Here is a 25,534-nt window from a genome sequence, read left to right on the forward strand (position 1 = left end):
ACACACCTGTTCTCTCTCCCTCTCTCTCTCTAAAATAAATAAATCTTAAAAAAAAAAAAAGTTTTCAGAATTAAACAAGAACTTTAAAGAGAAGTTCCATATACATAGTATTTCAACAATATTTTAAATTGCCAAACCATTTCTTCCAGCAAACATACAACAGAATGTTTCATTTTTTAAAATATCAAGTATTTCAACATACAACATTTTACTAAGAAGGAAATAAAATGTTTTTTTTTTTTAAATCTGAATGTAACTAACATACTTTGGTATGACCTAGTCACCTATGGTTGACCTACCTCAAATTCATGTTTTCCTATTAAGTAGCATCAGTGATGCTAAAAGACGACATGTAGGGATAACACTCGATAATCAGGGTTCCTAAGTGACTTTACAAGCGTTAAAGAGTCACTACAATGCTGATTAGAAGAGTCATGCTATTTTAATCAATCACTTCCTGGAAGTTGGTATATGAAACATTAATGAAGGCTAAGTGATTGTGATTACTAAAAAATGAGCTCACAGAAATTTCCTTAAAACCTCTCTATTCAGAAAGAGCACTGAAGTAATAATATTTAAATAATTCCCTCAAAAATGTTTTTTCTTCTTTTTTAAGTCTGTTAGACTCAGAATAGCAACACATGTATTTAACCAACAAATATTTTCTGAGTGCTTACTATTTCAAGGTACTACTGTATCTTGTACTGTACCTTGTACAAGACTCTAGAGATTCAGTGATAAACAAAACAGATAAACTCCTGCCCTCATGGAGCTTAAATTCCGATGGAAAGCTGTATACAAACATGTAAAAGTAATAGTGTGTCAACAGCAGTGAATATTATGGAGAAAAATAAAGGAAAAATGGATAAGGAGTACAGATGGAAAGGAGGAAGGGAGAGGTAATTGTTATTTGGTCAGGAAAAGTTGTATTTCACTAGAGATCTGAAGAAAGTAGGGGAACAAACTATGCAGGTATGTGGGCAAGAGGAATTAAGGCAAAAGGAACGATAAGCACAACGGACCTGAGGAAGTGGATATGCCTTCCTCAGGTTTAAGGCATACCTTAAGAAATGTTTAAGGCATGTTTAAGCAATACCAATGAGGTTTTGTTTGTTTGTTTGTTTTTTAAAGGGTCTACAAAGGGCTACTTTTACATCCCTACATCAAATATAATAATAAAACATTTACTATGAAATATTTGTAAATGGTTGTTGCTCAAACTATTTATAGTCCCTAAGAATAAATCAGCATAATCAGTACATATCCAGACTTCCAGCATTTTAATTCAGTGCTCAACACGTGCTTAGTAAGTATGAAAGAAAGACAAAAGAAAAAATAAAACTAAATAAGAAAAATAATGCTAAGATTCCTCCAAAGAATATTTGGGGCATGCACTGCTATTCTACCAGGCATGGAAGGGGTTACAAGGCAAAAACCAAAAGTAATCTACCCTACCCTCTCCAAACCTCAAAGTCTAACTGCATGAAATAGAGCAGGCAAAAATACTCAGATTTATGTCCATTAATTATCTTAAGAAAGCAGACTGTGTTAGAGCGCCTGGGTGGCTCAGTCGGTTAAGTGTCTGCCTTCCGCTCAGGCCATGATCCCAGTGTCCTGGGATCAAGCCCCATGTCAGGCTCTCTGCTCAGTGGAGCATCTGCTTCTCCCTCTGCCTCTTCCCCCTCACTCAAAGGTACATCATAACATAAATGCTTAAAACTACAGATGAATTGAAAAATCTTAAAAGCAGCTGGGCAGAAGAAATGCATAACATACAAAGAAACAAATATAATGATGACAATTTCCTCATCAGAAATAAGGCTACAAAAAAAAAAAAAAAGAATGCTACCTAGACAGTGAAACATCTTAAAAGTATTGAAAGTGAAATATTGCACACTGAGAACTGTTTACTTGCTAAAATATCTTTCAAAAACAATGGTGACATAAAGAGGACAGAAATCAATGAAACAGAAAATAGGAAAACAACAAAAAAGGTCAATGAAAATAAAAGGTGATTATTTGAGAATATCAATAAAATTGATAAACCTTTATCCCAACTGATTAAGAAAAAGAGATAAAACACAAATGACCAATATCAGGAATGAGAGAAGTGGCATCATTACAGATTCTAAAGATACTAGAAAAATAAGGGAATATTATAAATAATTTTATGCTAATAACCTCACCGATTCTTTGAAAGACACAAATGAGCTCTTTCCACAAGGAAAAGATAACCTGAATAGCCTTTCTATTAAAGAAATTGGATCTGTAGTTAAAAACCTTCCATCAAAACCCAAGTGGTGGGCGCCTGGGTGGCTCAGTTGGTTAAGCAACTGCCTTCGGCTCAGGTCATGATCCTGGAGTCCCGGGATCGAGTCCCGCATCGGGCTCCCTGCTCGGCAGTGAGTCTGCTTCTCCCTCTGACCCTCCTCCCTCTCATGCTCTCTGTCTCTCATTCTCTCTCTCTCAAATAAATAAATAAAATCTTTAAAAAAAAAACCCCAAGTGGTTTCACTAGGGAAATCTACCAAACAATTAAGGAATGATACAAATTCTACACACACTCTTCAGGAAACTGGGGGGAGGGGGGGGTGGTAGGTATGAGGTAATTCCCAATTCATTCTATGAGGTCAACATAACCCTGATACCAAAACCAGACAAGGACATCATTAGAAATGAAACATACAGATCAACACCCTTCATGAATATTTGCAAAAATTCTCAATGAAGTTTTAGCAAATCAAATCCAGGAATATATGAAAAAGATAATACATCATGACCAAGTGTGGTTTGTCCCAGGAATGCAAGGTTAGTTTAAAATTCAATCAAAATCAAATGTAATCCCCTATATTAAAGAACAGCAACAACAACAAAACACTATGATCTCAATAGATGCAGAAAAAGCACTGATAATATCAACGTCCATTTCTGATTTTTAAAAATCTCAGCAAACTAGAAATAGAGGGGAACTTCCGCAATTCAATAAAAAATCTGTGAAAAACTTCTGGCCAACACATATTTAAGGATGAAAGTTTGCATGCTTTCTCCTTTAACATCATGAATGAGACAAGCAAGTCCACTGTCACCACTCTTATTTTACAGAAGGTTCTAGCTAGTGAAATAAGGTAAGAAAAAGAGGCATCCAAGTTGGAGAGGAAGTAAAAATTGTCTTTATTGGAGGATGACAATCATCTAGTAGGAGATCTGAATCTATAAAAAAAGCTACTAAAACAATTACATGAGGTTAGCAAGGTTGCAGGATACAAGACAAATATGCAAAAACCTACTATATTTCCATATTCCAACAACAATCAGAAATTGAAATGTTTGGGGCACCTGGCTGGCTCAGTTGGTGGAGCACACAACTCTTGGTCTCGGGATTGTGAGTTTGAGCCCCACACTGGGTGTAGAGATTACTTAAAAATAAAATCTTAAAAAAAAAAAAAGAAAAGAAAAGAAAAAAAGAAACTGAAATGTTAAAAAAATCCACTTACAATAACATTTAAAAATAAAAACTACTTACAAATAAATCTGACAGAAGACCTGCATCCTGAAGACTACAAAATATTGCTAAGAGAAATAAGATGTAAATAAATGGAAAGATATACTTTGCTCATGGATTGGAAGACTTTATATTGTTAAAGATGTCAGTTCTCTCCCAAATGAATCTACATACTCAAAGGAAGTTCAATTAAAATCCCAGAAGATTACTCTGCAGAAATGGACAAACTAGTTCTAAAATTCATATGGAAATTCAAGGAACCTAGAATAGCAAAAACAATTTTGAAAAAGAATAACAAAATTGGAGGACTTATATTACATGACTCCAAGACTTACTATAAAGCTACAATAATATGGATATTGTAATATTAGCATAAAAGTAAACAAACAGATCAATGGAGCATAACAAAATCCAGAAGTACTCCCAGATACATGTGGTTGACTTTTGAGAAAAGTGCAAAGGCAATTCAGAGAAAAGACAATTTTTTCAAGAAATGGTGCTGGAATAACTGAATACCCATTTACAAAAAAATTAACTTTGATTCATATCTGTATCATATACAAACAGCAACTCAAAATGAAAAATGGCCATAAATATAGAATTGTAAAACTTTTAGGAAACAGCATGGGAGAAAATCTTCAGAATTTGGTTAGGAAAGAGTCCTCAGACTTGCCAAAAAAACATAATCCATAAAAAGAAAAATTAATAAATTGGACGTCATCAAAATTAAAACTTTTGTTCAGGGACACCTGGGTGGCTCAGTCAGTTAAGCATCTGCCTTTGGTTCAGGTTGTGATCTCAGGGTCCTGAGATCCAGCCCCACATCGCATCGGGCTCCCTGCTCAATGGGGAATCTGCTTCTCCCTCTCCCTCTGCTGCTCCCCCTGCTTGTGCTCTCTCAATCTCTCTCTCAAATAAATAAAATCTTTAAAAAAAAAAAAAAAAGATCATTTGAAAAGGATGTAAAGACAGGCTACAGGAGAAAATAGTTGCATATATCTGACAAAAGACTAATGTCTAAAGTATATAAAGCACTTTCAAAACTCAACAGTATCTTGATAATGGGGGAAGCTACACGTGTAGAGGCAAGGGGTAGATGGAAAATCTCTGTACCTTCTTAATTTTGCTGTGAACCTAAAACTGCTCTTAAAAAGTCTATTTTTTAAAAAAAACACAACTCAGTAAAAAAAAAAAATCAATCAGAAAATGAAAGACATGAACAGATATTTCACTGAAGAGAATATACAGATGGCAAAATAAGCACATGAAAAAGATGTTCAAAACCATTAGTGCCATTAGGGAAATGCAAATCAAAACCAATATCACTATCATTACACATCCAACAATGGATAATGTAAAAAACAGTGACAACCCCAAATGCTAGAAAAGATGTGAAAACAATGGACTACTCATACACTGCTGGTGGGAAAGTAAAATAATGCAGCCACTTTGGAAAAGCTTTGCAGTTTTTTTATGATTCTAAGTATGCCATTACCATACAACCTAGTAATTATACTATGGGCACTTCACAGAGAAATGAAAACTTATGTCACACAAAAACCTGTACACAAATTTATAGCTTTATTCATAATAGTCAAAAACTAGAAATGGCTCAGAGGTCCTTCCGCAGATGAATGGTTAAACTATGGAACATACACATACACAACATAAAATTCTACTTATTAATATAAAGGAAAGAACTACTAATATATGCAACCACTTGGACGAATCTCCAAAGAACAACACTGAGTAAATAACACCAATCCCAAAAGTATCATATGATCCCATTTATATATATTTGAAATGACAAAATTTTAGAAGTGGGAAACAGATTAATGCTTGCTGGAGGTCAGGAATGGGAGGGGTACAAAATGGGAGGAAGGTGTGTGTGGTTATAAAAGGACAATTCAAGAGATCCTAGTGGTGATGGAGCTGTACTGTATCCTGAGTGTGGTGGCAGATACGTGAATCTACACCTGATAAAACTGTATAGAACTAAATACACACACACGAGTACAAGCAAAACTGTAGAAATCACAGTAACATTGTATGATTATACTGATGTCAATATTCTGGTTATAATACTGTGCTATAGTTTTGCAAGATGTTACCATCAGAGGAAGCTGGTAAAACGTCTATTTTTTAAATCAACTAACATCCATTAAACTATGATTCACCCTGTCATAAAATCTAAGTTTCTCTACATATGCTCTGATTTTTAGCCTTCCTTCCACCCAAACACACACGAAAGGGAGAAAGAGATTATTACCTCAATTAATAACACAGAGAAAATATGATCATTATTTTTAACTTAACTTTAATCTTCCAAACAGAGAATAAAAACACTAGAAATGTTCAATGCTCTACACTGAGAAAACTGCACTCTAATCATTTGATAATAAGTATATATATATATATATGTATATATATACACATGTATATATATATACATATATATATATATAAGGTACAACAAATTACGTGGTACAAAAAAAAAATCTTAAAGTAAAATCCTACTAAAGAGATTCCCTTAGTTAATTGGGATTCTTTATTGATAACTGTGTTTATCTGAAAAAGGTGCATAGCAAAGAAAGAAATTCATTGCAAATTTAAGAATTATTTCATTAAAATAATAATCCTTGTTATATAAAATTTAAACATTAGAATAACACTGTCAATTGAACTTTCTATGAGATGGAAACATTCTTTAATCTGCACAGTCCTACACGGTAGCTACTAGCGACAGGTGGCTATTAAGCCTTGATATGTGGCTAGTGGGAATAAGGAACTGAAAATTTAACTTCAGTTATATAGCCAAATATGGCTACTGGCTACCACATTAGGCAGAGTAGATCTAGAACTTGCAAAAAAAAAAAAAAATTCAAAAAAGAATACAAAAACACACAACGTAAAAATAATCATCAATGTAATGGGTATCACCCACAACACTACTGGCCTTTTGGGCAGTCATTGTACAGGAATGCCCTAAAGAAAATATATTCCTTTCAAACGATAAATGCATTTTTCCTAAATTTTATGGCCACTCCTGATGTTACCAAGTATTGCTTCATTCGAATAAATTACTGAAGATATTGAGTTAAGAGCAATAATGCATTTTCACCAGCAGAGGGCAGATATATGTTACAAACGCCTATTAAACCAATTTCAAATGTTTAAGAAGTACAATAGTACTGAATCGAAAGACACTAGTATATTAACTTACACAAAAGGAATTGTACTTCTTGGAGTTAAGAGAGGAAAAAGTGCTAAAAATAAACCTTTTTCAAAAATAAACTGACAGGTCTCCCCAGAAACAAGTTTTTGTCAACTTTATCAATTGATTCAGGAATTAACTATAATCCTTCAAACCAAACAAAATAACCCTCATGAATAAAATGTCAGTCAAGCCTTATTTCCAAGGCCATTTACATATATATTAACAATATTCCTTGGGCCGCAAAATAAATTCTAAAGAATTTTCCTCATAGAAAATAAAAGTTGCCAGAATCCCATGGAAAAATAGAGCATTTGTTTCAAAAGTAAACTAAATGCCAAAAACAAAACAAGCAATGAAATTTGGCAAAGGTGCTAAAAAAAAAAAAAAAAGAATGGCAAATGTTTGCCTCAGAAAAACTTGAGAAATGATCCCAACATACTGAAGATTCACTTTCTTGACTCTGTACAGAGGACGGAAAATAGGTTATGAAGCAGTTTCACAACAGACACTTTCATAAAGAGCTTAGAGAACAGTTTTAATGTCTTCCAAAATTAAATGCCCTTTTGTAGCCCCTTTTACCTCCCTATTGCATTTAATTCTCCTGACTATACCCCCTTCTGAAAGCCCTCTTCTCCTAATGCTTCTCTGTTCTGGTTCTCCTTGCAGTCTCGCAGGCCATTATTTGTTCCTTCAAAGATTCTCTACTTCTGACTGCTGTCTCCCTCCGATCTTGGTCACTGACCCTCTGATCTGCAAGTGTCTAATCCACTCGTGGCTTCGGCAAACATGTCCACACAGATGATTCCCAAAGCAACAATCACTCCTTTGTCTATCCTCTCTCCTAAATTTCTGCCTGGTACCTATACCTGCTTCCAGGAATGTGAAAAGCACGTGCACTAAGTATATGGACAAACTTGTCCTACCTAGAATAACTTTCTACCTAGAATAACTTTGCCACTCTTCTCCTTTAAGTTTGATTCTTCCTCTTCCTCAAGAACTACCTCTTTTGTTAAAAACCTTCCCCAACTCCTGCTCTTGGTGATTTTTACTTTCTCTGAACTTCTATAATACTAAATGCTTGCACTACTCCTTCCACACAGGTATCCAGAATATATATATATATAAATATACATACATATATATATATATGTATGTATATATACATACACACACTTATATATATATAATAAAATACATTAATATATAATATATATATAGTCTTTGTGCTTATGGCCTGCCTGTCTCCTTAAAGTAAAGGTTCCTAAAGCGCAGGGCAGGGCTGCTGTTGTATACCTCTGACTGTCTACTCTAGTGAACGAGCACATAAAAGATTAAAAAAATTAACTACCTTCTTTTCCTGAGCCTTCCATAAAGTACTCTTGTGCTCAGAATCTACTCAATTACATTATTTACCAAACAAAATATAATTCACAAATGCTTCCTGCAAAGTAAAAAAAATGACTAAATGACTCGAAGTGCTTAAAAAAAAAAAACAAAAACCCACAAGACCTGACATAATTATCACACCCTTACTCATTTATCAGACCCTTATTTTGTACCAGACATTACTTCACAAGCTCAGTTAACTCTCATAACTCTGTGACAACAGATATGGCCATTTTCCATATAATGACACAGAGTAGCTTAGAAAGTTTAAATACCACTCTCCCACTACAAGGAAGTTAGAAGGGAGGGGAGAAAGAGAAGAGAGGGAGGGAGAGGAAGAGAAAGAAATCACCGAAGGTAGCAATGAGAGAGCTGAGATTTTTAACCCAGAGCAGTCAGCCTTCAAACCCCTTGATTTTAGCTACTGAACTAGTATCCTCTCAAGGATAACAGCAGAGAAATGAATCTGCCAACCCACAGTCAACTAGAGGAAGAATACTAGAGGAAAAATTATTATATAACTTTTTAAAAAATATTTATTCCTTAAACTTTGGAAAAAAGGAATATGTAAATAAGTTCAAAATATCACAAGAACAATGAAAAACTTTAAAATCTACAAAAACTACAAAAAAAAAAAAAACATTCCCCTATTTTTCAAATGTTGATTTACTTTGGCAAAGAAATTAAACAGTGAAAATAATTTAAGGATTCACTATCATCAGGATGGTACAGAATAAAAGGAGAAAATGAAATGAAACTTAAGTAAGAATTAACAATCCTTGTTTCACCAGCCTGTCCTAAAGTTTAAGCCTTGTCAAAGCTACTTCTTACTTTGTTCAGGTGACATAGCATCATTCAAAAACTCAGCTTAAAAGTTCAAAAGTTTGAGCAGACATATTATAGCTGTCCTTTATTTTGTTTACTCTTTCACAAATATTCTAGTGCTTTATATTTGCAAAAATTTCCCTCTCAAGCACAAAGATATCCAATATTTACAAAAATCCCTCTTTTTAAAGCTATTCTCAGCACTATTTACAGATTTATCTCATGAAATAACATCTGCTTTTAGATAACCTCAGAAACCAACAGCATTCTAATTCTTGAACATGTTTACATTTATTGCCAAATCTGTGTTTAAAAAAACCTGGCTAAGTAAATACTTAATATGCAACCATTTCTCACTGTGATTACCAATTTTTTTCTTAATATCCAATCATTACATAGACAGGGTTTGGTTAAGCACAAGAATGCAGAATTTACCATCCTTCTCATTATATAGATTGTGAATGTAAAAAAAAAGAAAAAATTAAAAAGCTGAGAGTTACCTTTTGCAAAGGCCAAGGGTGACATATTCATCTGTGGACTCAGAAAACAGCAGACCAGATAAGTTGGGTTAACTCCCAAGTTCTCTCATTGTTACAAAGTTTTGAGCAAGTCATTTAACCTCTCTTGATTGGTTTCATGACTCTACTAGGAGATCAGACCAGGTAAATGACAGGTCTCTTACACCTCTAAATTTTCTATAATTTCATACTTATAAAAAAAAATGTAGATCAAAGCCTGAAAATCTTCCCAAAGTGCTCCACCATTACTTACTGTCGGGCTTATAGAATCTAGGAGTGAATGGTGCTGCCTACCACCATACTCACAGAAATGAATGTTGCCTGGAATTTTGTGTTGTGGCCCAATGACTAGTCAAGAGAAAAATGTGAAAAAGAAAGCCACTCCCTGCCCCCAAAATGAAGGGGCAAATCATAAAAGAATAAAAATGACCAATAAGCACATTAAAAACGATTAATTTTAAGAAATAAAACACAACAGTGTGATAACAAGTTTCACTAACCATATTAAGAAAACTTTTCAAAAACACGAACACCCAGTGACAGGCCGGGTGCAGAGGGTCAGCCAGTCTTTATACACTACTGGTGGGAAGGTAAACTGGCCCCAAGATTCCTGGCAATACTAATCAAACAGGCTTTAATCTGCATACTCTAATATATACTTTTCACATATAAGACTCTGAGGAAATAATTTTGTGTACACAAAGCTCTGACAAGAGGACTGTTTGAATTTGCTTTCTGACAAGTTAGAAAGCAAATGCCCATCAACGAGGGGACTGATTAGTTTAAAATACTTTTAAAATACTTACTATTAGCAAGTATTCTATGCAGAGAATAGATTTAAATGCCCTAAAAAGTCCCACTATCCTTATTCTCAGCAAATGACTTCATCATCTAATTGTCCCTTACATTTCAGACCCGTTACTCTCCCCTTCCTCATTCTTCCTGACTTTTTCTGCTAAAACTCTGCTAAAACTAAACACTTCATTCAAATTTGTTTTGTATCAAATTTTCCTCTAAATCTTGTATTAATATTTTTAACTATATAAGCTACTCTTCCTTGAGACCTTGCTTGCTCTTAGCCATGGAAAAGGAACCCCTGCTTGTTGTTCCTGCAGCTCTCCTGCCTCCATGCCACAGTGACCAGGGATGGGGCATATGGCCCAGGCTGGGCCAGTTCATCTCACCCAGGAATACAGTATATGATCCAAAGAAAGAGACAACCACCTGTAGGAAGCCAAATAACAGGTCACATAGACTTAGGAACTCGTGAGGTATAGGCAAGCACATGAATAAGGGAAAGTAGTCAGTAAAGAGTAAAGCAGGCAAGAAAAATCATGTGTTACAGACCCAGAGACACAGAGAGAGCCAAAGATAGAAAAAAAGGCTATGCACATCCTATTCATTCTGATGCAACTAGCTAAGACAGAAACCATGGTAGGTATTGTTGATTTGCTCACACAATATTTATCCCACCCTATTTCTGGTGTGCCCTCCTGTATTCAGAGGATGTAAAGCTAAAAAGCTCTATTTCTCAGATTCTTTTATAGAGTTCTGAATGAGAATGTTTCCACCAATTAGATGCACTTATGCAATATCTGAAAGCAAAAGTGAGGTGATTATCTTCCTGCCCTTTTTGGCTATTTTCTGTAGGAAGGCAAGATCATAAAATGTCTAGTCTCCAGCCTCTGGGGCATGAAGAAGCACTTCTGATGCGGATGATGGACAGACCCTACACTCCAGTACTTAATCACCGGTTTACAGGTGTTGTAAAGCAGATGTAGCGTTCTAATCCCTGGACTACAGCTAATTTGGTGTTTTCTTAAACTCAACAGTTCTAGTGACAGCCTCAGGGCCAGAGCAAAAGGACAGAGTATGATGGGCAACACTGCCCAAGGAGTAGGTTTAGAAAATGAAGATCAAGATTTCAGTTAAGACATGTTCATTTGGAGCTACTGAATGCACAACCACATACGGTTGGATGTTATCAGTAGGGAGTTCTAGGACAAGATCTTCTGGTCTGAAGATATTTAACTGGGAATCGAATTATAGTCAATAGTTAAAAGCAAGAGACTGGATGAGATTGGCAAGGGAGTGAATACAAACAGAAAAGAGGTTCAAGAACTGAGTCATGTGAGGCAAGTCTCCCTCCTCTTCTGATTAAAAAAACAAAACAAAACAAAACAAAAACACCAATGCCCAGTGCTATTTTGCTTAAGTTCATTCTAGTCCTGTTTCTATGCCCTACAATGGAAAGTCCTAAATAATACAGAAAGCTTTGGGGTCTGGATTCACATACCTTACGCAACTTCAATTCATATAGCAGTTAGCAGTTGTGCCTTACACTTAATTGGTGTTCATAAAATACCTGTGAAATGGGGCGCCTGGGTGGCTCAGTCGGTTGAGTGTCTGCCTTCGGCTCGGGTCGTGATCCCGGAGTCCCGGGATGGAGTCCCGCATCGGACTCCGTGCTCATCGGGGAGTCTGCTTCTCCCTCTGCCCTTCACCCCACTTGTGCTCTCTCTCGCTCTCTCTCAAATAAATAAATAAAATCTTAAAAAAAAAAAAATACCTGTGAAATGAATACTTCTTTAAGTGACCCTTGGATTAAATCTAAGATAATGATTAGCAGTAGAGGTTCTGGTGTCTTTTCATGGTTTGTGGCAGTTCTTTTCAATGTGTTCTTGAAAAACAGGGTGATGGAGAAGTAAAATTAGAATATACATTACTGCATTTTCAAATGCTTTTTAACAACAGCTACACAGCACTAAAACAGCTCTGTGATAATCCTTTTCTGACCAGCATCCTAAAATGATTAAGGGCCTATCATAAAGAGCCAATAGTTAATGTAATTATTCCTTAATCACACTGTCTTTGTAATCATAGTTTGATTTTTTTAAAACTTCTTTTGTTCTCTTGGTATGTTTATACAGACTCTGAACATGTTAATAATAGTTGATATATATTAAAAAATAGTCATTCAGTATAAGATTACATAAATGTCCAGAAACATACTATTAGTCAAGACTAGTTAATTAGTGTTATTCTTTCAACTGGGAAAAAAAAAAAAAACAACCTGCAGACCAAGAAGAACTGAACATTTTTTATGTGCAGGAAGGACCCCTTACTTATCTGGTAGCTTGAGTTTATTCCTTAAACACAAAAACTAAAAATTTTTTTCTTAATTTTTATTATCAAAAATTTTCAAATACAGAACAGAAAGAAAGAACAGTATAGTGAATACCCACATACCCACTGTCCAGGTTCAACAACTGTTAAGATTTTGTCATATTTTCATTTTTTATAAAGTATGGTAATTTCAGGCATCAAGATACCACCTCTAACTTTTTCGGTATGAATCTCTAAAAAATATAAATTTTCTCCCCATAACCACAATATTATCACACCTACTAAAATTAATAAGTTCTCAGTGTCATCTAATATTTAGTATGTATTCTATTTTCTACAACCGTGCTTCCCCACAAAATTTTTTTGTAAAGATCTTTTTCAAAAAGTATCCTCTCAAGGACCAGGGACTGTGGTTAGTTATATCCATTAAGTTCCTTTTAACTTAGAAGAGTCCCTCTCCCAACTTTTTTCATATCATTGACCTGGTAAAGAAATATTAAACCCAGGTTTAATATAAAGAGTAATTACAACCTCCACTTAAAATATTTTCAAGGAACACATACATATATGAAATGTCACTGATCAGTATAATGTTCCTTACTTCATGTGAATTCTGAAAATAATTTGAATATGAGTATTCAAGATCTACCATAAAGATTATAGCTCAGTTAAGTGGGAATGGTTTACAGATCTGCCCCTTAGCTGGGTTAACAGTATTATTTGAGACTGATACTCTCCACAAAAACTTCAGAATCTTTTAAACTAGAAGAGGTTGGAATAGATTTGATGTGAACAAGTTTATTCAAACTGAATATAATGTTACTTTAGCCATTTATATAGGTTATATATACATATGCTTTATACATTCATTTAAATATACGAAAATATTTTTACATGTTTTTCCAATTATATTTACATCTCACAAGATGTGAACTGGCAGCCTGAAGCCATACTTCTGTTATCTGAAACATTTTCACTGTGAGATTTAAGAACCTCAACTATTTTTTTTGCCTTCTAGTATGCCTTGTAATTTTTTATGGACAGCTGGAAATGATGTACTGGATAAAAGTAACTGCTGTGAACGGTTTTAGTAATGCAGTGGAAAAGCAATCCCAAAGTTCTATGATTAGGTCTGTCTTTCAGTGAGCCTCTGCCTCTGCACTGTGAGTTTCACAAATATCAGTGCCCCCTACCAGGCCTCTCCCCGTTCCCCATGAGATAGGTTGGCTAGAGTAGCTGGAATTGGCATTTCCCTTCTCTCCTGTGAAAGGCTACAGGTGGATGGAGTCAGATATTTCCCTTCCCAAGTCAGTTAAGCTCTAGTTAAATAGTTTCTCCAGAGGGCAGACCTTGCTAAGAAGAATAGAATGCTCTGGTATTATTTCAAAATGGTTCCTTTTCTCCTTTCCCTGACAGAAGCATTAGATTTTTCTCCCATATTCACCGTGTTAAGCTCCTGGAGGTAAAACTCACAAAAGTATGGGGACCATCCCCATAACTAAACCCCCTGTAGTTTTTGACTCTCAGATTTGTCCACAGTGAGCTCCAGCAACTTGCCAATTACAGTTTTTCTACCCCAGTACTGGTTCTCACAGAGTTGTGACTGAGTTGTGATTCTCTGTATTTGCTGATCTCTCCTATTTTGGGGACAGCAGTTTGCCCTGTGACCTCACTTCTCTGAAGATCTAAGAAGAGATGTTGATTTTTCAGTTTGCTCAGCTTTTTACTTGTTGTTAGGGTGGAGTGGAGACTTGAAGATCCTTCCGGTCTTGAAGCCAGGGTAGAAACTGGAAGCCCCCTTAACTTTTTTTTTTTTTTGAAAGCTAGACAAACATTTATTTTAGGTAAAAACCTTTGTTTCCTGTTGTTTACCGGCATACTTTACCAACTAAGTTAAAAACAGTCAAAAGTATAATTGCCCAAATTTGGGACAAGAAATAAAAGGCCAAAAAAAAGGCAATCACCTGACAGCCTTGTCTTATCTACGGAAGTAAAATCATTGTCTCCACTAAAAAACAAAGCCCAGATAACAACTAATTTCCAGTAAATAAACAAAAGAAGGGAAACTACTTCTGTACAATAGTTGAGCATAATTTCCACAATGAAAAAACATTTGTTTTAATCTGACAATATGGGAAGAGTAATAGTAGGAATAGACTAGTAAAAAAAATTTGCTTATAAAAAAAATAATGCAAATAGACAAGGAAACCACATTACAAAGAGAATGTGTCTATATCAAATATTTGGATAGTTTGGGGGTTTTTACTTCCTACAGTAATTACATCAAAAAGTTAACCCCCATAATCAATTACAACTTTAAGTTAAAAAACACTTAAAATTCAGAAAAATTTCACAACAATAAAACTTAGGGAAAATCTGGAGGAGGAAGTTTTCTTACATCTGAAACCTTGGACAATTCTCTTTTAAAAAGTAATCAGAAGAGCTAGAGAGTATAATGCTAAGTGAAATAAGTCAGAGAAAGACAAACACCCTATGATTTCACTCATGTGTAACTTAAGAAACAAAACACACAAGCAAAGAAAAAAAGAGAGACAGACAAACTAAGAAACACTCTTAACTAGAGGGAACAAACTGATGGTTACCAGAGGGGAGGTGGGTGTGGGGATGGGTGAAATAGGTGATGGGGATTAAAGAGTATACTTATCATGATGAGCACTGAGTAATGTACAGAATTATTGAGTTACTATACTGTACACCTGAAACTAATATAACACTATATGTTAGCTATACTGAAATTAAAATTAAAAACCTAATACAAAAGTAAAAAAACAAGCACATCTTAAAAAAATAATAATAAAAATAAAGTAATTGGAGTAGAAAAGAAAACAAAAGTGTTTGTAGGTCTAATCATGCATGACTTAAAATTCAAATCCAACATTTACTGACTACGTACTATCGAACTATATATGCTTCATGTACATTATATCGTGTAATAGTCATCACAGACAATCCTATTAATATATCAACATTTATTAAGATTATACAAGTTTAACATTAAAATTGTACACAGCGGGGCACCTGGGTGGCTCAGTCAGTTAAGCATCTGACTTCAGCTCAGGTCATAATTCCAGGGTCCTGGGATCAAGCCCCACATCAGACTCCCTTCTCAGCAGGGAGATGCTTCTCCTTCTCCCTCTGCCCCTCATCCCCCACCCCCATGCTCTCTCTCACTCTTTATCTCAAATAAATAAAATCTAAAAAAAACAAAAACAAAAACAGAAAGACTGCATCCTCTAATCCATGAACATGGTATATCTCTCCATTTCTTTAGGTACGCTTTAATTTCTCTTAGCCATCTGTGGTAAGTTTATGGTACAGAAGTCTTGCATGTATTTTGTTAAATTTATCCCCAAGTTTTCATATGTTTATGCCATTGTAAGTAATTTTTATTTCAACTTCCAATTGTTTGTTGCTGGTATACAGAAATAGTTAACTTTTCTATATTAACCTTAATGAAACTCAATTATTGATTCTAATCGCTTTCTTGGTAAATTTCTAAAGATTTTCTACATAAATCACAGTGTTGCAGAGTCTGTTAAATGACTCTTGCATGCATATACTTTTAAAATAATTTCTGTAAGAATTCCTAATTTGAATTGTACTAACTTCACCATCCTATGCCATGTTAAGTATATGCAGAGCAGTACCTTTAATAAAAATCTAGGTGTGCTATACAATTTTTATCACAAATCCACCTGCGGGAAGCAGAATAGTGCTCCCCAAAGATGTCCATGTTTCAATTCCTCTAATCTGCAAATATGTTACATTTCAGGGCAAGAGACACTTTGCAAGTGTGTTTAAGGACACTGAGGTTTATCCAGGTAAACCCACTGTAATCACAAGCATCCTTAAAAGAGCTACAGAAAGAGATGTATTGATGCAAGCACAAAAAGGCAGAGAGTGACCTGAAGATAACACACTGAAGATGGAGGAAGGGGCCATGAAGCAAACATCACAGGTGACTTCTAGGAGCTGGAAAAGATGAGGAAACAGACTTATTTTGGATTCTAACCTCCAGAACTATAAGACAATAATTTGTGTTGTTTTAAGCCACTAAGTTTGTGATAATTTGTTATTGCAGGAATAGGAAATTAATATGCTAGGGATGATCATTTCTCTTTAAAAATGGTATTTCTGCTAGTTTTTTGGCACTATGCACCATTACCACCCTACACCAAAAGCAACTTTCAAGAGTAGAAATGCATGAACTAAAAAACATCTAAACTAGACTAAACCATAATTTTTAATGAATGTTCTTGTATTGGAAGATAAAGCTATCCTAAATATGACTTCCCACAGAAGTTTTAAAATCCCCTTTATTTTCTTTTTAAGTTTGGGTTCAAGCTAATCACTGGTCCTTGAAATGCACTCTTTACAAAAATATCAGTGATAAACGTCTGGAAGTCTATCATCCATCATGCCTAAAAGCAACTTGGATCTCTTGTGAAAGGGAGACCAAAAATTGTTGAGGGGAGGAGGAAGATGCAGAGAATGGAGAATTTCTAGAAGGCTTATAACTCTCTGCCCTTTAGACTCTCAAAGTCCTCACATTTACCATTCAAAATGTACATGAGCATGGAATCAGCACATATTTCCAAGAGCATCTTATCGAAGCTCTGTCTTAAGTGAAATTTTTTAAATCATTTCTATACGGTATTATGTATGACTAAATGGTATGTATGTATGGTACTATGTATGACTAAATGAAGGGCTATGTATGGCTATACAGTCTTAAAGTATGGCTTTAGTAGATGACTAGACAGATAGTTATTTCTTTGATCTTACTGGCATTAAAGGGAAAAAGATTCAAACAAAAGGAGTCCTCAATCTATGAGGAATATTCTTGCAAGTTATATGATATGGTTTGAGATAATTAAAGATAGTATACCAGGTAAATCTGCTCAGGAAGACCTAAGTCATCAGTGAAAAGCTTTAAAAAGTATACAGGTTTGACCATGATCCAAAGTTCAATAAAGCCCTAAAATATAAACCTTTAATAATACAATTTTTAAAAATTAACGATAATAGTAAATACCGACACAGAAGTCACAAGAGGCATGAGTTTCAGACAAGAACACAGATCACATCAGAGTTGAAATAAATCTTTGCAGTAAGGCTCACTGAGGACAGGACAACTGGTCACCAAGTGAGGCAAAGAGTGGACTCAAACCTAGCTTTACTAACTTAATCCAGGTCAGTGCTCTTCCAATTCTATCAAGTTGTTCCTATGGTTTAAAAAGCCAGGGTAGATGATCAGTACCTAACCTAAGAATAGAACTGCAGAAAGAGAAAACAAAGAAACTATATGGAAGACCAAAAAACAAAACACACACACACATCACACACAAAAGAATTCAATTTGTAGAATAAAGTTTAGTGATCAGAAAAAATTCTGCTTTATGTTAGTATTTTGAAGTTATGGTGGTTCTGCTATTAAAAGCAAAGAGATAAGACAAAGACACTGTCCATGCTGGAACATATTTGGCAATAACCTCTCTCAGACATACACTGTCAGCTTTAAGGTAATAGTCTCTTCTATCACAAAATTTCAACTGCAAAAGCATGTGTTTTATCTTTCATGTCATCAAACATGCAATTAATAGCTCTGGAGCTAGATCTTGTAAATTCAAATCCTGATCTTACAGTCCATCTTCCTACTTCCATATCATCCCAGTAAAGCCAGAATTTCTTCTAACGCTAATACCTGCTTCTCTGGGCTGTACCCTTGCTGGTAGGTTAGGTTCTAGAGCTAGCCGAGATACACTGAGATTCCAATATATCCTTTACAATATATTGGAGGAAAATATATATTATCAAATATATTTTGAGGTTCACAAAACCACCCTCAGGTTTGGTAATTTGCTAAGAGGACTCACAAGTCTCAAAATACAGTTGTACTAATCACTGTAATTTATTTATTACAGCAGAAGGATACCAAGCATAATTAGCAAAGAGAAAAGGTACATGGAGCAAAGTTCAGGAGAAAACAGGCACAAATGTCCAGGTGTCCCATTCTGGTGGAGTTGCACCAGACACACTTAACTGTCTTAGTAATGATTTCTGACAAGTGTGAAATATTACTCATTAGAGACTCATTAGAGTCTCATTAGAGAACTCGATGCCTAGAGTACTGGAGGGAGGGTGGGCAGGGAGGCTTGTCACATAGGCACCCTTGCCTAGTATATATGGAAATTCCAGACTCCCAGAAGGAAAGCAGGCATTTAACATAAACCACACAGTTTGTACAAACAGTTTGGACACAGTGACTGACTCTTACCACTTAGGGTAATGAGATCTTCCCAAATCCAAGTTCCCTGATGCCAGTCAAGGGCCAACTTTGCAAGTCAGGCCTGCTTCCAACAGACTAACAGACTAGTAGATCCTTTAGAGCTTGGACCTTATCTACCTGTTCCCCGCTTCATCCCCAGCTCCTAGAATGCCTGAAATATAGTAGCCATCCAAAAAATTTTTCTTTTAATGAAGAAATTCGGGGATCTACCACTTCTTAGCTGTATAACCTTGGGAAAGTTACTTAAGTTCTGTGTGTCTGTTTCCTCATTTGTAAGATGGAATAATATTACCTACCTCAAAAGGTTGTTCTGAGGATTAAATGAGTTAATATATGTAAAATGCTCACAAAACTGCCTGGCAAGAAGAAAGCATCATATAACTTTTGTGTATATGTAATGTTATTAGTTGCTTTTTCATTCTTCTTTTTTTTTTTTGAACTTCCAACCTTACCTCTTACTTTCTTCTCCTCCTTTCTCCCTATCTTTTCCAAGTCACTGAGCTTTCCCAACACTAAACTTTTAATGAATCTACAGTCTACGCATAGGCTAGAATTTAACACATCATTGTCTCATGTCTATTGAGATCCCTAACTAGTTTGTGGACCATACCCAAAACTTTTTAGAACACACAACAGTATCTGACATGATATTTAATCTTTGTAATGCCCAGAAAATACTGATTTACCAACAAAATTATATATATATATTAAATCAATTCTTTACAGGGGTCAGAATATAAGGCAGTCAACAAACAAAATGGCCTCCAAGTTTCTTTGATCTTTTTTTGAGAAATGGTAAGAAAAGTGAGTTGATTCTATCCAGTGAAAAGACTATTAGCAGTAGTCATAGTAGTAACAACAGTAGGAAAAGGCTTGAGTTTATAAAATATATAATTAGAATGTCAAACATTTGCCTTTGCCTTAAAGAGAGCATGGGTTCAAATCCTTACATGTCAATAAAGGTTATATATATCTTGTACAGGGCTATATATATCTTGTATTGAAATCAAGTAATGAAAGAATATTTTAATCTTTAAAAAAAAAAATGACAAAGGAAAAGAATTGGGAGGGAAAAAAAAAGAAGGGGACAACATGCAGTCGAAGTTTTAAACTGATGAGTCAGAGAGAGACCAGTGGTTTCTATCCCAGCTCTGACACCAGGGCTCTACACATAATCACTAGAGAAAACCTCAAGATCAGCAGAATTATAAGAACAACAGACCCATCCAACTGAAGGTTAGCATTTTGGGGGAACTTTCAGATTTGCAGGTCTCTTTAGATGAACTATCATCACAGATTTCGTTTATATGTATTTATCCCACAAGCATCAACATCATCATAAACATCATTTTCTCAAGGTGAACTTTACTTTTTAGTATGAATTACTTTAAAATAAGTTTATATAAGAACTCTTAAATATCAAACACTTAATGAAAATGTTCTCCATCCTCACTGCCTCGTAGTAGACTCCTGTATTGAGTCTCACAACCTCCACTTCTTGTTTCTACATTTTGAAGAGATTAGAAAGCTAAAAGACTCCCTTGCCAGCCAAGTGTTGGACATAGGTCTGCCAGTTATTTGCACGTGGAAGGCACAAGTTCAACAAAGGCCATCTTCCTATAGTAAGGGCAACTGACAAAAATGTCTAGTAGACACTGAATGGCAGCAGTAACCACAGTCCTGATTCCCCCATCAGTTCACCGGTTTCACGGGTGAGAAGCAGCTGCGGCAGGAGTGGTGGGAGCGGTAGCAATGGTATTAGTATATGGCCTTGAAACCATTAGTCCAGTAGTGGCTCCCTGATTTTTGCTCTTCCAGCCCTTCCAATGTAAGCACCTGTTCCTTAAAATAGCTACAGTCGTTCTGTTTCCTGCCCTATACCCCAATTTACAACACACTGACATTAGGTGAGGTCAGATCCTTACACTATTTCTCACACTGCTGTTATAATTAGGTGACATGCCTGGAATCTCTCACCATTTCAGTTCTTCCTGACCTGCTACCATCAAATCTGGTCATGCTTAGAGAAAGCTTACCCTAAAAAGGCCACATGGAAACCTCTTATGTTCTCTTATATACCTGTACCTTGTATGTGCAGCTAACTATGCCCTTCAATTCCTTCTCCATCTGCTGAAACCCACTCCACTTTCGGAACCTAACTCAAACAAGACTCCCGTGAATATTTCCCAGCAGGTCACTCCACATGCCCATATGTGAACCCATTTCCACATATCCTGCTGCCTGCCTTCAGCTCTGTACTCATTCACATTCATTCATTCAAAAGAGTTACATTAACCTATCACATTGTGTAGAGGGCTGGGGATACAAGTCTAAACAAGACAAACAAGATCTCTTCTCTTATAGCTATAATTCAACAGGGAAATAGATTACCCAATAAATACCCAAATAATGTTTAATTACAACTGTAGTACGAGTAATAAAATATTCAGGATGTGTCTTATACGTATAAAGGGAAGCCTAACCTAAGAGGGGAGAATCATTTCCCTTCAAGAGACATTTAAGCAGAAACTGGATGATATGTAAAACTGATCAGGCAAAAAATTGTTAGAGAGCTTCCTAGGCAGAAAGAACAGCATGTGCAAAGGCCTTGAGGCAGCATTCTAGGAACTGTGAAGACAACCAACAGACAAAAGTCAGATGCAATAGGGAGAGCAGCCCAAAATAAGTAGAGAGGGGGGTACTTCTTACAACCACTATTATAACACTTAGTACATTGTTTTGGAATTATTCATTTGCAAAAATGCAGTCCTCACTAAACAAACTCCTTTAGGTCTTACTAATTTTTTTAGCCCCATAATCCAGTAGTGCTTAGTGGTGTCCCCTACAGTCAAGATCTGTGGAATGAAGAAATAAGTGCTTGATCTGGGCAAGGAGCTTACCCTCTTAATACCAGACAGGTGGAACAAAACAATCCCTTAAGGGTTCAAAAACCTTATGTTTCTGATTACCCCAAAACTTACTGGGCAAGAGACACATTTTCATGCCAACACATGTTCGGAATCAAAGCTAGTATTAACCGTGAATGAAACTTTAAATACTAAAAACTAAACTTTAGATTGGCAAGGGGCCCTAAATCTTCACTGCTCCATAAACTGCCACCAACTAATAACCAATAGAACTGCATTAAAACTCCCACAGAGTCACAAATGAGGCCAGGGAGAGGAAGCGCAGATCCATCTGCCTGTTCTCATTCTCCAGTTGTTCAACAGATCTGCTAAGTGTTGGATCATGAGCAGGAAACTGGCACCTATGCCATCCTTTTCTCCTTCCTTACTTCCTAAATAATGTCAATTCAGAAAACACACACACTGATGACTCAGTAAGAAAATGTCAAAATCCAATTGATATAACTTTGCCAACTATTATTAAAGTCAAGAGAATAGGGTAATCTTTAGCCCTAGACTTTAGTCTTTCGTACATGTTCTCAAAGAGCAGTGGGGAAGTATTTTGTGAAAGAAAAGAAAATTGAGTTAACTAAGAAATAGCTTCAAAAATACATGAAAAGCTTGATGTAGTTTATTAGACAGTGAAGAAAACATTAATACACATATACAGTATGGAACCTCTTTTAATAGCTGAGCAGCAGAATAAGAACCATAGCATGTCTTTTAAAAATACATTTAATCAGAATTTCACTACCTACATTTACTATGTCATCTGGCATATATAACAATAAATCCAAAATCATTTAACAAGCCAAGAACTCTACTAAGAGAGCTCTATAATGGGCTTCAACCATATCGAAGACTCAAAAATTTTACAAAATATATTTAATTATATCAATAGCCCAATCATGTCAAATTTTTCAACTACTACAACTACGAGATCAAGTCTAATTAAACTTAACTGTGATATTTTTTCCTGGAAGAGAGGATAAAACAGTGAAATAATTTAGAAGCTCATTTTAATATTATTCGATACTTAGTAGCATCGAGGAAAAACTAAGGATCTTTCCAAATCATGACTGGAGTTCATGCCCTTCACATCGTACCCTCAAACTCTTGATGCTACTCTCTTCTCTCCCTCTTCCTACATTTCTCAAAAACAAACCCACAAACAAAACACCAAACAAAACCAAAATAAAAACATTCATTCAATATACATCCATGGACCTCAGTGGCAATACAAACAGCAAGCAAAACTAATGCTCCCTTTTCCTTCTGTTAGAATAAAATTTTTGTTCTAATTTAAAAAGTACATGATTCTCCTCTCCTCACTTCAAACAATGAGAATGAAAATGTTACCATGTGGCACATAATGGATTTATCAAAACCTATACATTATTTTAGGAAGCATCAGTGAAAATCTGATTTTATAAAGTACTTTTTCGGGGACAGAAATTTAAACAAAAATTATTTTTCACTTATTTCTATACCTAATGAAAGTACTTACTGAAACTGTTACTATTCAATTTTTAATAGATTTAATATATACTCATATTTTTTTTTTTTTTTTTTTACTAACATCTCTTTTTAACCATGTTACTTCTCACTCAAAATGCAGCTCATTTCTTTTTCTGGCCTTTTAAAGGCCCCATTTTTCGGTGTTTTACTAGTGCAGTGATGAGTAATTGAGCCTCAATACAGTATTCCCCCTCCAAAAAACACACACACACACATAATCAGTATCAAGTAAACAAATACTGCCATAATAATCAGGCATTTTTAACTCATCATCTGAAAGGTTACCCAGAATAAAAGTAAGGTTGGGTCAGTCAAGTTACTGTGATATTGACAAGTGCTCCTTAAAATGGTCTGGTTACAGTATTCCCACATGATCTTCCAGTCATCAGGTACCTGTTATGGTAGTGTGGTAGTGAAGTGACCTGCTGATGCTGTGTGGCTTAGTCTAATCAAACATTATCAGCCTACTGAAACGTGACTCATTTATATAGTATTGAGGAACAACAGTAAAGCTTCAAGAAAAGTCTAAGTCAGTAACAGAAACCTGAAATGACATTCTCAAAGACGGACTCCTGCTTTGGAGAACTACCTATTCTTCACCGAATAAACAAACCAATTTAGAAATAAGCAAGATCTTTTCCTAAACACATGATAGGTTTGTTTTTAAAATCTGAAACATTTTTCTCAGGAGATTACTTATAAGACATTAAATATAAATCAGATCTCCAAACCCAAACATATAGGCTAAAAATAGTGTATCTATTTTAAAGGCTGAGGCAGAAGCCCTCCAACGGAACAAACTAAAATTAGGTTTTTGTCAATCTCTGGATCTTTAAAAAATGCACCTTCAACGTTCTGGGCCACACAAACCAGTGTCCACATGTTCTCCCAAACCAACTGGTCAGAGATAATCTAATTATTAAAAGCTTCAGGAACATAAGCCCACTGTCCAAGAGACTCATATAATGAAATTCCTCCTCATTCGGGTTAATACCCAGACTAAAAAAACAATTTTACTACTACTACTACTACTAAAGACCCCTCCCCAATGGTCTCACTCAGTAAACTCCAATCCACCAAAAAGGACCACCATACCCTTTGTCAGGAAGAAGCAAAAGCCCTGTACAAAGCTGTCAGGTGGGCAGGCAGGTAGGGCTCCACCTGGGATACGGAGCATCGGAGCCCCGAGTGGGACGCCGTGGTACTGGGGGAGGGTCAAGGCGGAGACCGAGACTAAGGGTGGCCCCACCCACGGATGTACCTGCGAGCTGAGGCGGGAGGAGGGCAACCCTTTAACCCTAAGCACTAGCCAGGCAGTCGCCCCGTTCCGAGATCCCAGCCCGGCTCTGGCCCCGGCCCTGTAGAGGGTCCGAGCATCGCGACGCTGGCACCGGCTCTGCCCCGGGGCCGGGAAAGAGGAGGCTAAGGCCAGTGCCGGCGCCCACTGGCCTGACCTCGCCGCCGCCTCTGGTGGAGGTGAGGGGCTACTCGAGCCTGAGCCCGCCCTCCCCTCAGGGCCGGGGCCAGCTGGGCGCAGCCGCGGCGTCCGCTCGGGCCCGGGGCACCGCGGAGACGGGAAGGTCACCGGCCGCAGGAGGCCCCGACCAGGGGCGGCGACGTCCGCGCTACCTTTGGCCTCGCAGTCGGCGCAGTACTTGTTGTCCTCCTCCCTCAGCAGCTTGGACAGGATGAGCTGGTGCTGCTCGTTCAGCTTCTGAGCCTTCTCCCGGCAGGAGCGCGTCGCCATCTCGGCAGCGGGGCGGGGAGCCCGGGGCAGCTACGGCGGCGGCGGACTCGGGCAGGAGCTGGACAGCGAGAACACACCTGGAGCCGCCGGGACCGCGGGCGGACTCAACCCAGGAAGCGGCGGCGGCGGCGGCAGCTGGAACTGGAGGAGGAGCGGCGGCGGCGGTGGCAGCGCCGACGTGTCCCGCCTCCTCGCCGGGCCGGCCCCGCACGCACCGCCGGAGCCGGCGAGGGAGGGGGAGGGGGAAGGAGGGAGACGGAGCCGAGGCTTCCGGGTAGCGCGCAGGAAGGAACCCAGGCGCTGGGCGCGGTGCGCATGCGCCGAACTTCCCGGGGAGCCGGCCAGCCGGGACTTTATGTGCTAGGCCGTTCGCCCAAGGTGATCCCCGGAAGGTACTTCACACTGCCCGCTGTGGGCTTCCCCACTATGAGGATGAGATTGTCCCAGAGGGCCTCGGGTAAAACCCGGTAAAGGAAGAA

At 37.0% G+C, this 25,534-nt stretch overlaps 1 protein-coding gene across 3 annotated transcripts in view; it reads right to left on the reverse strand.

The window, feature by feature from the left end:
- Positions 1 to 25,285, reverse strand: part of SMAP1 (small ArfGAP 1) — a 163,191-nt gene extending 137,906 nt beyond the window's left edge. The window contains exon 1 of one of the 3 annotated variants that reach the window (XM_078055152.1): positions 24,938 to 25,285. In XM_078055152.1, the coding sequence (XP_077911278.1) occupies positions 24,938 to 25,055 (118 nt within the window). In that variant the 5' untranslated portion in view covers positions 25,056 to 25,285. The remainder of the gene's footprint in view (positions 1 to 24,937) is intronic. The other 2 variants (XM_036067168.2, XM_078055151.1) reach the window with 2 other exon arrangements.
- Between the last annotated feature and the right edge of the window lie 249 nt (positions 25,286 to 25,534).

This window comes from Halichoerus grypus, chromosome 9 (genome assembly GCF_964656455.1).
Source record: "Halichoerus grypus chromosome 9, mHalGry1.hap1.1, whole genome shotgun sequence".
Classification (NCBI taxonomy): Eukaryota; Metazoa; Chordata; class Mammalia; order Carnivora; family Phocidae; genus Halichoerus; species Halichoerus grypus.